This window comes from Delphinus delphis, chromosome 13 (assembly GCF_949987515.2).
Source record: "Delphinus delphis chromosome 13, mDelDel1.2, whole genome shotgun sequence".
Classification (NCBI taxonomy): Eukaryota; Metazoa; Chordata; class Mammalia; order Artiodactyla; family Delphinidae; genus Delphinus; species Delphinus delphis.
The window spans coordinates 66,075,745-66,089,572 of record NC_082695.1 but is presented as its reverse complement, the minus strand read 5'-3'; the positions used below and the strand labels follow the sequence as shown (position 1 = coordinate 66,089,572).

At 50.7% G+C, this 13,828-nt stretch overlaps 1 protein-coding gene across 2 annotated transcripts; it reads left to right on the top strand.

Annotated features, from left to right (window-relative positions):
• Positions 1 to 7,957: 7,957 nt before the first annotated feature.
• Positions 7,958 to 13,434, top strand: LOC132436284 (CXXC-type zinc finger protein 1). 2 transcript variants are annotated; one of them, XM_060029072.1, is made up of 15 exons: positions 7,960 to 8,165; positions 8,949 to 9,067; positions 9,169 to 9,269; positions 9,586 to 9,821; positions 9,912 to 10,088; positions 10,501 to 10,527; positions 10,604 to 10,849; positions 11,017 to 11,124; positions 11,255 to 11,439; positions 11,728 to 11,935; positions 12,018 to 12,128; positions 12,256 to 12,305; positions 12,395 to 12,491; positions 12,764 to 12,916; positions 12,998 to 13,434. In XM_060029072.1, exons 1-15 carry the CDS (start codon positions 8,163 to 8,165, stop codon positions 13,142 to 13,144), a joined length of 1,968 nt encoding a protein of 655 aa, XP_059885055.1. In that variant the 5' UTR covers positions 7,960 to 8,162; the 3' UTR covers positions 13,145 to 13,434. The 2 variants fall into 2 exon arrangements, with proteins under 2 accessions (XP_059885056.1, XP_059885055.1); XM_060029073.1 differs by lacking the exon at positions 10,501 to 10,527 and having other exon boundaries at positions 7,958 to 8,165.
• The last annotated feature ends 394 nt before the right edge of the window (positions 13,435 to 13,828 follow it).

The window sequence follows — 13,828 nt, the reverse complement described above, 5'->3', positions numbered from 1 at the left end:
TTCTTATGAATATAAAACACAATATCCTCAATAAATTACTGGCAAATCAAATCCAGCAACATATAAAAAAGATCATACACAATGATCAAGTGGGTTGTATCCCAGGAATGCAAGCATGGCTTAACATAAAAAATTAATCTTTATAAATCAATACTTATAGAATATTAATCTTCTCAATAGACACAGAAAAGCATTTGACAAAATTCAACAGCCCTTCATGATTCAAAAACAAAGCACTCAACACATTAGGAATAGTAGGGAACTTCCTCAACCTGATAAAAGGCATCTACAAAAAAACCCACGGCTAACATCATACTTAATAGGAAAATACTGAATACTTTCTTTCCCTCAAGACTGGCAACAAAACAAAGATGTTTACTTTATGTCTCTATAGATTTGCCTATTCTGGACATTTCATATAAATGGAATCACACAATATGTGACCATTTGTGTTTGCTTCTTTTATTTAGCAATGCTTTCAAGGTTCATGCATGTCGTATTGATAACATGGTGTATGAGTACTTCATTCTTTTATGTAATGGTATAATATTACATTGTAGAGCTATAATACATTTTGTTTGTCTATTCATCAGTTGATGGACATTTCGATTGTTCCCACTTTTTGGTTATTTGTTGCTATGAACATTTATCTACAAGTTTTTGTATGGACGTACATTTTTTTTTTTTTTTTTGCGGTACGCAGGCCTCTCACTGTTGTGGTCTCTCCCGTTGCGGAGCACAGGCTCCGGACGCGCAGGCTCAGCGGCCATGGCCCACGGGCCCAGCCGCTCCGCGGCATGTGGGATCCTCCCGGACTGGGACGCGAACCCGCGTCCCCTGCATCGGCAGGCGGACTCTCAACCACTGCGCCACCAGGGAAGCCCTGGACGTACATTTTTAATTATCTTGGATGAGTGGAATTGCCAGATCAAATGGTAGTTCTATGTTGAACTTTTGAAGGAACTGCTAAAATCTTTTCCAAAGCAGCTGCACCATATTACACTCCCACCAATGTATGAGGGTTCCAATTAATTCTTGGGCCAAATGGTATGGCTAGAGTTGGCTGATTAGACTGGAATCTCACTGTAAGCTGAAAAGTGTCAGGAGTGGTGGGTCATCCTTGGTATCCCTAAAAGCGGGTCAAGAGTTCTATGTAGTCAATCCATCAGGAGCAGATGGGGCCAAAGTCTTTTTCTTTGTGCCCATCCCAGATGGTGGGTGCACTGCAGTGTCTGGTGGTGATCTGAGCAGTGCAGTTTGATCAGCAGCTTGATTACAGTCAATCTCATCAGAGAATAATTCCTTACTGTGAGCATCTACATGAGTGACCAGAAGGTCTGATTAGCAGCTGCAGTTTGTTCATGGCCCCAGAGAAGAGTGTCTTACTCTGCCAGTCTGTACTCTTAAGTGGCAGACCAAACAGCCCAAGAATCAGTAAACAAAGCAAAACAAAACGGGTTCCTGAAGGGAAGTACTGGTTGCAACTATGAAAATGCCTTTTGAGTTCTTCTCATGGATCACAGTGACGACATCTGCTTTTGATTCTACATAGCTGACAGCTTTAACAGCAGCTGTAGCATAGTTGCCAGGTTTTCATGCAAAAGTGAGACTTTCTTTTCTTTTCTTTTCTTTTTTTTTGCGGTACGCAGGCCTCTCGCTATTTTGGCCTCTCCCGTTGCGGAGCACAGGATCCGGACGCGCAGGTTCAGCGGCCATGGCTCACGGGCCCAGCCGCTCCGCGGCACGCGGGAGCCTCCCGGACCGGGGCACGAGCCCGTGTCCCCTGCATCGGCAGGCGGGCTCTCAACCACTGCGCCACCAGAGAAGCCCAAAAGTGAGACTTTCTTGACACTGAGACTTTGATTTGCCAAACAACAGGTTATCATCTATTAAGAGAAAGCTTTGGAATCGGGATAGAAGCACTTGTGCTATACCCTGACCTTGCACTGGTGCCAACGGCAGGGGAATTTGTCCCATAATACTTCTCTACCTTTAGCTCTACCCCAAAGGGGGGAATGTTTCCTGGAAGTTTATGAGCATTTATAGTTAAAGCATATAACACATCAATTTTATTATGTATTTGGCAGAGGAAGCTATAGCAACAGTAGATTAATTGTCCCAGGGCCCTCACCTATATGGTAACTTTAATTTTTTTTCCCCTTTTCACTGTAAGTTTCGCCCAAATTCTATCAGGAGATCATGTTACATTCTGGCTGAGAGCCTGAGGATTGCTGGAGGGTGGTGGAGGCTAGGCTGTAGAGCTTGGCTGGAGCAACTGGGGAGCCTTTTTATGCTTTGGCTCCTCGCCCACTGGATGCGTCCTCCACCCCTGCGTATCTCCCAGTGTCTGGAGAGCACCTGGGTTCCGAGGCTTGCTCTTTCTTCCTCCTCACATGCCACAGCTTAGTCCTGCAGGCCTTGGTACAATCAGCTACCCCTGTGCCTCAACCACCACCCACCCCCATCCACCATGGTAGGATGATGACTTGGGCACCTGTATCCAACAAATCCAACTCAGTAAAAATTTGAGTCCTTCCTCTACCCGGAATTCCCCAGTTTACTTGACATTTTTCCTTTTAAAGCAGCTAAGGTCAGAGTAAAGCAGAGATCAGGGAGGGAGAGAGTAGCTCAGCACCAGTAAGCAAGGCTGTGCGTATACTTGAAGCTTCTTGCAGCTGCCCGCTCACGCTAAGCATACAAACTCATAACATTTTTAGTCTACCCGAAGCTCTATATCCTCATTGCAGACATTATTTATTTTCAGTTTTTCAATCCCCTAATTCACTACCCATAGCCTACACTGCCTTTTGACCTAGGCAGCAGGGTCTGCTCTCCCATTATCCTGATGACATTGCTTTCTTCTCTTGCACTGGAGGTGAGTGAACAACCACCAAAGCACCAGTCAGGTGACTTCTTTCAATCCTACTTCTTGCTGCCCAGTCTGTAAACATTCATTAACAGGTTGGACAATGGGGGACACTTAATCCCCCATCACCCACCACTTAGGCAAGAGCATTTGTTACTGGATCCCAGGGAGTCTTAGTGTTCACTGCCCCAAACTGTCAAGTGGACAAGCGTTCCTTAAGCACTAGTGTGGCGGTTAATGAGGTTCCATGAATCACTACTATAGCTGTTCAGTTGCTTACCATGCTTCCATAGACTCAGTTGGTTAGGACACAACAAGCCCAAATACATTCAGACAGTTCATTGCAGTTAGCAAAAGCACAAGCATCATGATATCAATTTCCTGCATCCCTAGTCCCATGGAAAACATTAAAACAGAGGAGCCATAGAATGGGTAATTAGAACGGTGGTCATTCTTTCACTGAAGAGTCAGCTCTAAACTTAAGCCAAGGGCTTCTATAACCTGCAGCCATATCCAAAGAGGAGGTGAAATGAAGTCTTGAAGTCGACTGCAGCTGAGAAGGTGGATGAAAAATGGTCTTTTGGCGATTTCTGTTAAGGCTGCTTGTCTCCCTTGGTTTGGGGGAATGCAGGGCATTCTACCAAGACTCATTTACACTGCAGTTAAGCTTTGCTTACGTGGCCTGTATGGAGATGTAGAAGGTAAACAGGGTGCCGTGGTATAACTATCCCTCCAAGAGACTTCAAATCTTAAACCAATCTTGCATTCCTGGGATCATTCATGGCATAAATACAGTTGCTCATGGTGTGTTATCATTTTTATAAATTGCTGGATTCAATTTTCTTATATTTTGTTAATGACTTTTTCACCTATGTAGTAAAGAATTTAACCTTGGCCAGAGAGAGGTCTGCCCTTTGCCCTCCTTGGCTTAAGGTGGTAATATCTAACGAAGCCTGTCAATGCTGTTCCTCACAGGAGTCTCTTTGTTTGCCTGCGGACCTTTAGTCACTCGACAGTCAATGTGATTTAGGGTTGTGGCTGGCCATAAGTCTAACAGTGTGATTTAGGGTGAGGACTTCAGGTCACATGGTATCAGCTTGACCTCCTGAGGGGCTAAAAACTGAGATCAGGCACACGGGCAGTCAACAGTGCCTATGTAATGGAACCCCAATAAAGATTCTGGACACCAAGGCTCAGGTGAGCTTCCCTGGTAGACAGTTCTCCATGCATATTGTCATACATCGTCCCTGGAAGCAGCTAACCCTGTCCATGATTCCTCATGGAGAGGATAACTGGAAGCTCTGCATTTGGAGCCCTCCCGCACTCTGTCCTATGACTGATTTTAATCTGTATCTTCTTCCTGTGGTAACAGTGGATATAACAACTTTCAGTGAGTTCTGTAAGTCCTTCTAGCAAATTAGTTGGGGACCCCCAGACTTGCAATTGGTGTCAGAAGTAAGCATGGTCTTGGAGGCCCTTAAACTCTGCCATGATGTGAGAAGTAAAGATGGTCTCTTGGAGGCTGTTCCTCAAATTTTGCAGCATCTATATTCATGGGGTATATTGGTCTATCATTTTCTTTTCTTGTAATGTCTTTGTCTAGTTTGGTATTAGGGAAATGACTCCTAAAAGGAATTGGGGAGTATTCCTTCCTACTCTATTTTCTGAACGACTTTATTTAGGATTGCTATATTTTTCCTCCTTACATATTTGACAGAATTTACTAGTGAAGTAATCTGGACTTGGAGTTTTCTTTGTGGGATGGTTTTTAATCAGAAACTCAAATAATTTTGTATCTATATGGCTACTCAAAGTTTCTATTTCCTCATGTGTTATTTTGGTAAATTGTCTTACTAAAGACAAGGAATTTGTCCATTTCATCTAAGCAGTCAAATATATTACATTAAGTCAGTATAAATGTGTGAATAATATTCTCTAGTCAATATCTGTAGGATCTGTAGTGATGGCTCTTTTGCGTTCATGATTTGGGTAATTTATGTTTTGTCACTGTTTTTTCTTAATTAAATAAATCATATTTAATTTAATAAATTATATTTCAAAAATATAGTAATTGACTATAAATTTAGTTAACTCAGTGTAATTAATTACATAATAAAATTTTAGTTTAATGAATTAAGGTGAATTTGAATTAAAATTTAAATATGTAAAATTAAATGAACTAAATTAAACCATATGAAATAAAATGTAATATACTAAATTAAACCAAAATTAAATTGAAATTAAAAATACACAAGACATTGAATTTAATACATTAAATTAATATTAAATTGTTTTAAACCAAATTAAATTTAATAAATCCAAATTCAATTATGTTAAATTAAATTTAATTTGAGTAACTAAATTTCAGTTAAACTTGAACTATATTGCCTTAAACTTATTTTCCTACATCAAACTGTAATAAAATTAAAAGTGAATTATATAAAATTCATTAATTGATGGTAATAAAATAAATTTATCTAAGTACCTTACCAACACATATTCAACTATACTAAAGTTAATTTAATACATTAAATGAAAAACTAAACTAAAAATTAAATTATATTAATTAAAATAAGTTACAATCCAATTAAGATTAATTCTACATTAATAAATAAAAATGAGGCAAGTCTCATGCTGTATCTGAAGGTCTCTGTTTAGTGGGTTAAAAACCCCTTTGGGGAGGAGGTCACAGAACCCATGTTGTAGCCTCTGTGTCTTGGTGTCTGTGACAGTGTGGAAGAGACCATGAGTAAAAATGTTTAGGAAAGGTGAAAATAAAATCAAGTCTAAACCACGAATAGCAAAAAAGTTGCTACTATGTCCAGAGCCAAGAAAGCCAGAAAAACTCTCAGCCAAGGGTAAAAATTTTCATTTTCCCCAGACCCTTCTCCTCAACCTGAAAGAAAGTCATTTTGACTTTGAACGTGGACATGTGGACATTTATAATGACCACAACTTCCGTATCCAGTGTGTGTGTGGAGGGGGGCAGGTGTACTGACGTTTTGTACCCCACTTGATTTTCATGGTTGCCCAGGTTAGAACATTACCCTGAAGAGATGTCTAGCTCTCTGATCTGTACAGATTTTTGATTATACATAACATAATTTTTTAAAAAATTTAAAAATTAACTTTATAGGAGAGAATACTAAATACATATGAAATAAGAGAACCAACGGGGACATCACCAGGAATTGAGGAAATCTATGCTCCGGTAGTGGTGGGTGTCAGCTAGGCAACAGTAGGGATGAGATGGGGTTAAACCAAAGTGTGCTTTGTTTTGCAGAAACTAGCCATTAATTTGCAGAAAGCTGCAGACACCAGATGTTCCAAAAAGGTTACAGTGCATTCCAGTCAACAAGATACCACAGTGAGAAAAAGTAACCAAGCACCTACTTACTTGCAGTTTTGGGCAACCTAGAGTAACCTTTGCCTCATTATCATGATCATGCCTTCCCCAGGCTTAAAACTCCCCAGCGACACAGTGATTTTTTTTTTTTTTTTTTTTTTTTTTTTTTTTTGCCACACTGTGTGGCATGTGGGATCCTATTTCCCCAACCAGGGATAGAACCCATGGGCCCTGCATTTGAAGCGCAGAGTCTTACCAGCAGGCAAGTCCCTTTTTTTTTTTTTTTTTTGACACAGTGCTTTGAGAGCTATCTCCCTGTCTCCTTACTTGTTGCTAGTAATAAACAAGTAATAAATGCTTCTGCTTTAATTGAAAGTTCTTGGTGTGTTCATTGGCTAAGCACCCCAAGTGACAGACCCATTGTGTGGTCAGAGGAAGACTTGGTGAAGCTGGTGGTCCCTGATTTCAAAGTCTACTTTGGTCCAACCATTCTCACCAGAGATGGTCAGGTCACCAACATTTATGGCCATCGATTGTTGCTCTGGACTAATTCTGATGGATGAATGCTGCTGTAGAGGCCCAGAGGTTGAATCATCTTGCGAGGCCTGGCTAAGGAGTGTGACAGCTGGAAAGAGTGGTGGGAGGTAGCAACACAGATATCAATAAACAATCTACATTAAAGAATATAAGAGAGTTTTATTTGCTCCAAGATGAGGACTGGCCCAGGAGTGCAGCCTCCACCGAGGAAGAAAACACTCCAGAGAAGCATGGTTTTCAGCAGTTTTTTTTTTTTTTTTTTTTTGCGGTACGCGGGCCTCTCCCGTTGCGGAGCACAGGCTCCGGACGTGCAGGCCCAGCGGCCTTGGCTCATGGGCCCAGCCGCTCCGCGGCATGTGGGATCCTCCCGGACCGGGACACGAACCCGTGTCCCCTGCATCGGCAGGCGTACTCTCAACCACTGCGCCACCAGGGAAGCCCATTTCAGCAGTTTTATACCGTGTCAGAACAAAGAACATATATCAGACATGACAGAGGTACATTCCTTCAAGGTTTCAACGGAGATGTATAGTTACAAATTATCAGATACACAGTGAGTGAGCATGACCTTGGCATCTGGGACGGGAACTTTATCTTCCAAGGAATACTAGCATCGGTGTCATAGGAAGGGAAGCATTTCCCCCTATTGTCAGAGTGGGCATGCTTTACTGTAATGGTTAAAACAAATGTACAACATATATTTGACAGACCGTAAGTCAGGCTGTTCCAGTTTACATAAAGTTCAGGCCACATCAGGTATAAGCCTGACTGACTTCCCCAGCCCCCAATATACAAAGATTTCTTCAATCAGAGGTAATGTGGGAGGCATATGACAAAGGGACTGCTTTCCTTCCCAGCGTAAGGCACACAGTATGCCGGCGCCGATTAGTACCTGCAGAAGGGAAAAATGATTTTACGGTGATATGAGAGCGACTTAATCCAGGTAGTGTTCCTAAAGCGGGCCCCTTTCCCTGTGAACATCTAGGCAGTACCAGCTGCTGGCGCCGGAATCGACCGCCAAGATGGCGGCGCCCTCTCGGAAGCCGATTAGCACGCTGCCATGTGTTGCCAGTGAACGTACGGACTACGCCATCTTACGGAATCAGACTCCAAGATGGAGGCGTCCAGAAATACAGGCGTGGCCATGTTTCCTGAGAATGTATGGACTCGCCGCCGTACGGTCTCAGTAGTCAAGATGGCGGCGCCTGAGAGACTGTCGGAGCTCTAGGCGGGCGACCGACTTGTTTGTCGCGGAGCCGACGCACTGGGCCTGCGCAGTAGTGCCTGGGAGGCGCGACGAAAACCGGAAGTGCTGGTGGGCGCTTTTGCAACGGCCGGGGACGACGCTGAGGGACTGTGTAGGCTCGCGGGTCGCTGGCGGGGTTCGAGAAGGGGTGCGCTGGGAGCGGAGAGATGGTGAGTACGAGGTCCCAGGAGGGAGTCGGCGGTAGAGGTCAGTGGGGCTGGAAATGGTGGTGTCCATCGGCAGACGCATGGGGGTTTGTGGCGAACCATAACGGGAGTCAGTGGGCAGAATGGGGCGGGGGACTGTCGAGCCTTAGAATGATGGGGGTCTGCTGGTCAGGTTTTTTTACTCGTGTGTGAACCGTCTGAGAGTTATGTGATGAGCCATTATGCGAGTTCGTAATGGAAGTTTAGTGGTAGTTTCTTGGGGGTCCGAATGGGGGGTTCTTTGTGCGGAGTGATGAGGGGTTTGCGAAGTGTTGTATTGGGCAGTCTGGAGTGAGCCGTGATGAGTCTGTATCGGGGGATCTAGGGGGGCGGGGTTGTCTGTGAGGTTAGTAACGGAGGAACTGAGGGGAACCGTGCTGTCTTGAGACCCGGTGATGGGGGTCTGTGAGATGCCATGACGAGGACAAAATGTGGTGAGCGATGCAGTGTCTGTAACGGGCAGCAGCTGGCTCAGTGGGTGAATAGAATGATGGGGTGTCAGTGGGGTAAGCGATTGGAAGTTCAGAGGCAGAGTGATAGGGGTTTATAAGCAGGCTAAGGGGGTGTCAGCGGTGAGTGAGGGGGGGTGGTCTGTGGGGACTATGGTGGGGAGATTTATGAGGAGCCATGGTGGGAAGTCTATTGGCAGACTGTTGAGGTCTGTGGTGAGCCGTGATAGAGCTGTACTGGAGGGATGAGGCATCATGATGGGGGTTCTCTAAGGAGCCATGTTGGGGGCTCCCACAGGAGGCGGACGCTTCAGACCCAGAGCCTCCAGATGCCGGGGAGGACAGCAAGTCAGAGAACGGGGAAAACGCGCCCATCTACTGCATCTGCCGCAAACCAGACATCAACTGCTTCATGATGTGAGCCGCGGAGCGGTGGGCGGGATGGACACCTGGCCGGGTGGGGAGAGGCCGATGGGTCTGGCCCCTCGCATCTCCCTCACTCGCCCCATCCTCCGCAGCGGCTGTGACAACTGCAACGAGTGGTTTCATGGGGACTGCATCCGGATCACTGAGAAGATGGCCAAGGCCATCCGGGAGTGGTACTGCCGGGAGTGCCGAGGTGAGGGGCCGGAGTGGACAGGGCAGGCAGCTGGGGCTGCCAGGGAGGAGAAGGAGAAGCCTTAATGGGAGGGTGGTTCACGGGGGGTAGTGATCTGCGTCTGTGGGCAGAGTGATTGTTGGTCAGTGCTAAGCCGGAATGGAGGCTCCATCGTGAGCTGTGATAGAAAGCTCCACCGGCAGGGACAGCTCTGCCCTGGAGTAGGGAGACAGAGCAGGCTGGTGGGACCGAAGAGGAGAGAAAAGGAAGAAAGAGTTCAGGTGCCATCCACATCCCCCGGTGCCAACCCACGCTGGCTCCACCCTCTGCCCCGCAGAGAAGGACCCCAAGCTGGAGATCCGCTATCGGCACAAGAAGTCACGGGAGCGGGACAGCACTGAGCGAGACGGCAGTGAGCCCCGGGATGAGGGTGGAGGGCGCAAGAGACCTGCCCCGGATCTGGACCTGCAGCGCCGGGCGGGGTCAGGGACAGGGGTTGGGGCCATGCTTGCTCGGGGCTCTGCTTCGCCCCACAAATCCTCTCCACAGCCCCTGGTGGCCACACCCAGCCAGGTGAGTGGCCGCGATGGCTGGGTTAGGGGAGGTGATCCCATCTCAGGCCCTGCTCGGTTCCTGAGCTGTGTTGCGGGCGCCTCTTGCTAGCATCACCAGCAGCAGCAGCAGATCAAACGGTCAGCCCGTATGTGTGGTGAGTGTGAGGCCTGCCGGCGCACGGAAGACTGTGGCCACTGTGACTTCTGCCGAGACATGAAGAAGTTTGGGGGCCCCAACAAGATCCGGCAGAAGTGCCGGCTGCGTCAGTGCCAGCTTCGGGCCCGGGTGAGCATGGGCAGAGCTGGGCAGGGTCAGGTGGGGGGCCAGGATGTCTGGGAAGAGCTGATTGAGGCTAGGATGGGTGGGCCGGGTGAGGTGGAGCCTAATCGCATACGGACAGGTGGGGAGGGACCTGGCTGGTTCAGACGAGTGAGTCGTGACCAGATGTGCTGGGCTAGCAGGGGAGTCCGCAACCCCAGATGCACGGGGTAGGGCCAGGCGTTCCTAGGTGGTCAGACGTGTCAGCGCAGCTGGAGCAGGGCCGAGCATGTCCTGGCGATGGGGGGCGGGGGGTGCTGGTGTGTCTAGGGAGGCGAGGCGGGGCTCGTTGGTGGAGTCGGGCACTTGTGGGAAGGGCTAGGGCAGGGTCCCCTCCATCCACCTGGGGCTGACCTGGGCCTTCCTCCTGCCGGCACAGGAATCGTACAAGTACTTCCCTTCCTCGGTGAGTCCAGCCCCCCAGGGCGGGCGGGGCCTGCGGGCAGGGCGGTCAGGGCCAGTCCTGAGATTCTGCCCTGCAGCTCTCGCCGGTGATGCCCTCAGAGTCCCTGCCAAGGCCTCGCCGGCCACTGCCCACCCAGCAGCAGCCACAGCCGTCGCAGAAGCTGGGGCGTATCCGCGAGGACGAGGGGGCAGTGGCAGCAGCAGCAGTCAAGGAGCTGCCTGAGGCTACGGCTACACCCGAGCCACTCTCGGACGAGGACCTCCCACTGGACCCTGACCTGTACCAGGACTTCTGTGCAGGAGCCTTTGATGACCATGGCCTGGTGAGCAGACAGAGTGTCCCATGTGGAAGGGTAGTGGTTGCAGAAGCAGAGAGTGTCCATGATGAGGAGAGAGGAGGCAGAGGGTATGGAATACTGACGTGGGGACCGAGCAGGTGGTAGGGAAGTCACGAGTGGAGCAGGCGAATCAGCGTGTGCCTCACTTGCAGCCCTGGATGAGTGACACGGAGGAGTCCCCGTTCCTGGACCCTGCGCTGCGGAAGAGGGCGGTGAAAGTGAAGCATGTGAAGCGTCGGGAGAAGAAGTCTGAGAAGAAGGTGACCGAGAGGGTGCAGTGGGTGTGGGGAGGGAGCGCGAAGGTCAGGGGCTGAAGGGCTGGGGTGCAGGGGGAAACGGGTGCGGGGCTGACTTCAGCTGCGCCCTGCCCTGGCCCATCTTGTCCCACAGAAGGAAGAAAGATACAAGCGGCATCGGCAGAAGCAGAAGCACAAGGACAAATGGAAACACCCGGAGCGCACTGACGCCAAGGACCCTGCGTTGCTGCCGCAGTGCCTGGGCCCTGGCTGTGTGCGCGCTGCCCAGCCCGGCTCCAAGTATTGCTCAGATGACTGCGGCATGAAGTTGGCAGCCAAGTGAGTCATTGCTGGAGGGTTCAGGGGATTCAGGGAGTACAGGGTGGGGCATGGCCAGAGCCCCCTGTGTGTCTGCCGGTCAGTCACCATTCAGTCACCCAGCACCCACCGGGCCATCCACCTGCTCCCGCATCCGTCTGTCTGTCCGCCCAGCCATCTGCCCTTCAGTCACCTGGTTCCTTACCTTTCACCACTGAGTCACCCATCTGCTCTGCGCCCTTGGATCACATTGCTCACCTTACTGCCTTGCCTTCTTCTCTGCTCACCCAATTCACTGCCTCCCTGCAGCCGCATCTACGAGATCCTCCCCCAGCGCATCCAGCAGTGGCAGCAGAGCCCCTGCATTGCTGAGGAGCACGGCAAGAAGCTGCTCGAACGCATCCGCCGGGAGCAGCAGAGCGCCCGCACCCGCCTTCAGGAAATGGAGCGCCGATTCCACGAGCTCGAGGCCATTATCCTGCGGGCCAAACAGCAGGCTGTGCGCGAGGACGAGGAGGTGAGCGGGCACGGGTGCAGCAGCGGCGCAGGGCCCAGTACCTGCTCCCGCCTGGCCTCATCGTCTCCTCTACCCCGTGCAGAGCAATGAGGGTGACAGCGATGACACGGACCTGCAGATCTTCTGTGTCTCCTGCGGGCACCCCATCAACCCACGTGTTGCCTTGCGCCACATGGAGCGCTGTTACGCCAAGGTCAGGGTGTCGGCCTGAGGGGGTGGACGGTGTGGGGACATCCCTGGGTCCCTGGGGGCGGGGGTGCCGTCTCGCGAGGGCACGCGGCGCACATCCACAGTCCCTCCGTTTGTGCTCACCCCTCCAGTACGAAAGCCAGACGTCCTTTGGGTCCATGTACCCGACCCGCATCGAGGGGTGAGTGTGGGCACTGCAGGGGTTAGCGGGGCCGGGCCTGGGTGCCACCCTCCGCTTCCTCTGCTACCTTCTCTGCTCCACACCCCCAGGGCCACACGACTCTTCTGCGACGTCTACAATCCTCAGAGCAAGACATACTGCAAGCGGCTCCAGGTGCTGTGCCCCGAGCACTCACGGGACCCCAAAGTAAGCTTTTCCCTCAGCTTTCCCCATTCTGTCCTCCTCCCTTCCCCCCGGGCCACACTTCCTTCCTCCCTCTCCCGCTTCCCTTCTTCCTGCCGGCCCACTTCCACAGCCCCCACTTGCCCTGCCTCCTCGCCCTCCGTGCCTCTCCTTTCCCTGTTGCATCCCCTCCTACTCCCCCCACCTCGCCTTTCCTTCCCACCCCCCGGCCCCCACTCCTGTCCTCCTCCTGGCCTCGCCGCTCCGCACTCACGCCCACCCCGGTCTCCCCGCAGGTGCCAGCTGACGAGGTATGCGGGTGCCCCCTTGTACGTGACGTCTTTGAGCTCACGGGTGAGTTCTGCCGCCTGCCCAAGCGCCAGTGCAACCGCCACTACTGCTGGGAGAAGCTGCGGCGTGCCGAGGTGGACCTGGAGCGCGTGCGTGTGGTAGGTCTCGGCGGCGGATGCGGGGGGAGGGGGGGTGGCTCGGGGATCCCCTTGTCACGGCTCCCCCTGCTCCCCCGGCAGTGGTACAAGCTGGACGAGCTGTTTGAGCAAGAGCGCAATGTCCGCACTGCCATGACCAACCGGGCGGGCTTACTGGCCCTGATGCTGCACCAAACCATCCAGCACGACCCGCTCACGACCGACCTGCGCTCCAGCGCCGACCGCTGAGCCCCAGCGGTCCAGGTGCCCTCCCGCCCTGCAGCGCGGGCGGGAGCGGCCCCGGAGCCCCCATTTGTCTGGTCTGCCATTCATGTTCCTCCCACGGTCCCTGAGTTTCTGCCTGTGCCCGTGCACCGTTTGACCGCCTGTTTGCCCTTACCACAGGGCCTCAGAACTTCCTCACATCCTTGTCTGTTCTTCTGTCTCTCTGTTCTCTGTGCCTGGGAGGGCTTGCGGAGTCTCCGCACCTTTGCCTCCCCCACTCTGGTTTTGTTAATAAAATTTTGATGAACCAAGAAAGCTAACTGTGGACGGTCTCCAAATTTTTTTCCATTGCAACTGCTTTCCTGCGCCCCTAGAGTAGAGTGGCACACCTGTACTTTGGAGAGGCTGCAGTACAGGTGTAGGCTGCACATATCCAGTCGGCGCCCACTCTGTGCTCTGCAGGCTCCGCCTTGGTCTGTGGGGATATGAGGTGCTGAGGGAGAGTCCAGGGACCTACACTGTCAGCCTGTTCTCTCATTGTGTGACAGTGGGTATACAGTCAGTGCTCAGTCTGTGTATGGCTGATTCATCATTCCTGTGTGAGCAGCAATTTTCTTATTTACTCTTATTGATGGTCTCCAGACCAGAGTTGTATGAAATGACGGACACAAGGCCCTCCTCTTTCCCCAGAAACCCCTGTCTCGGGAC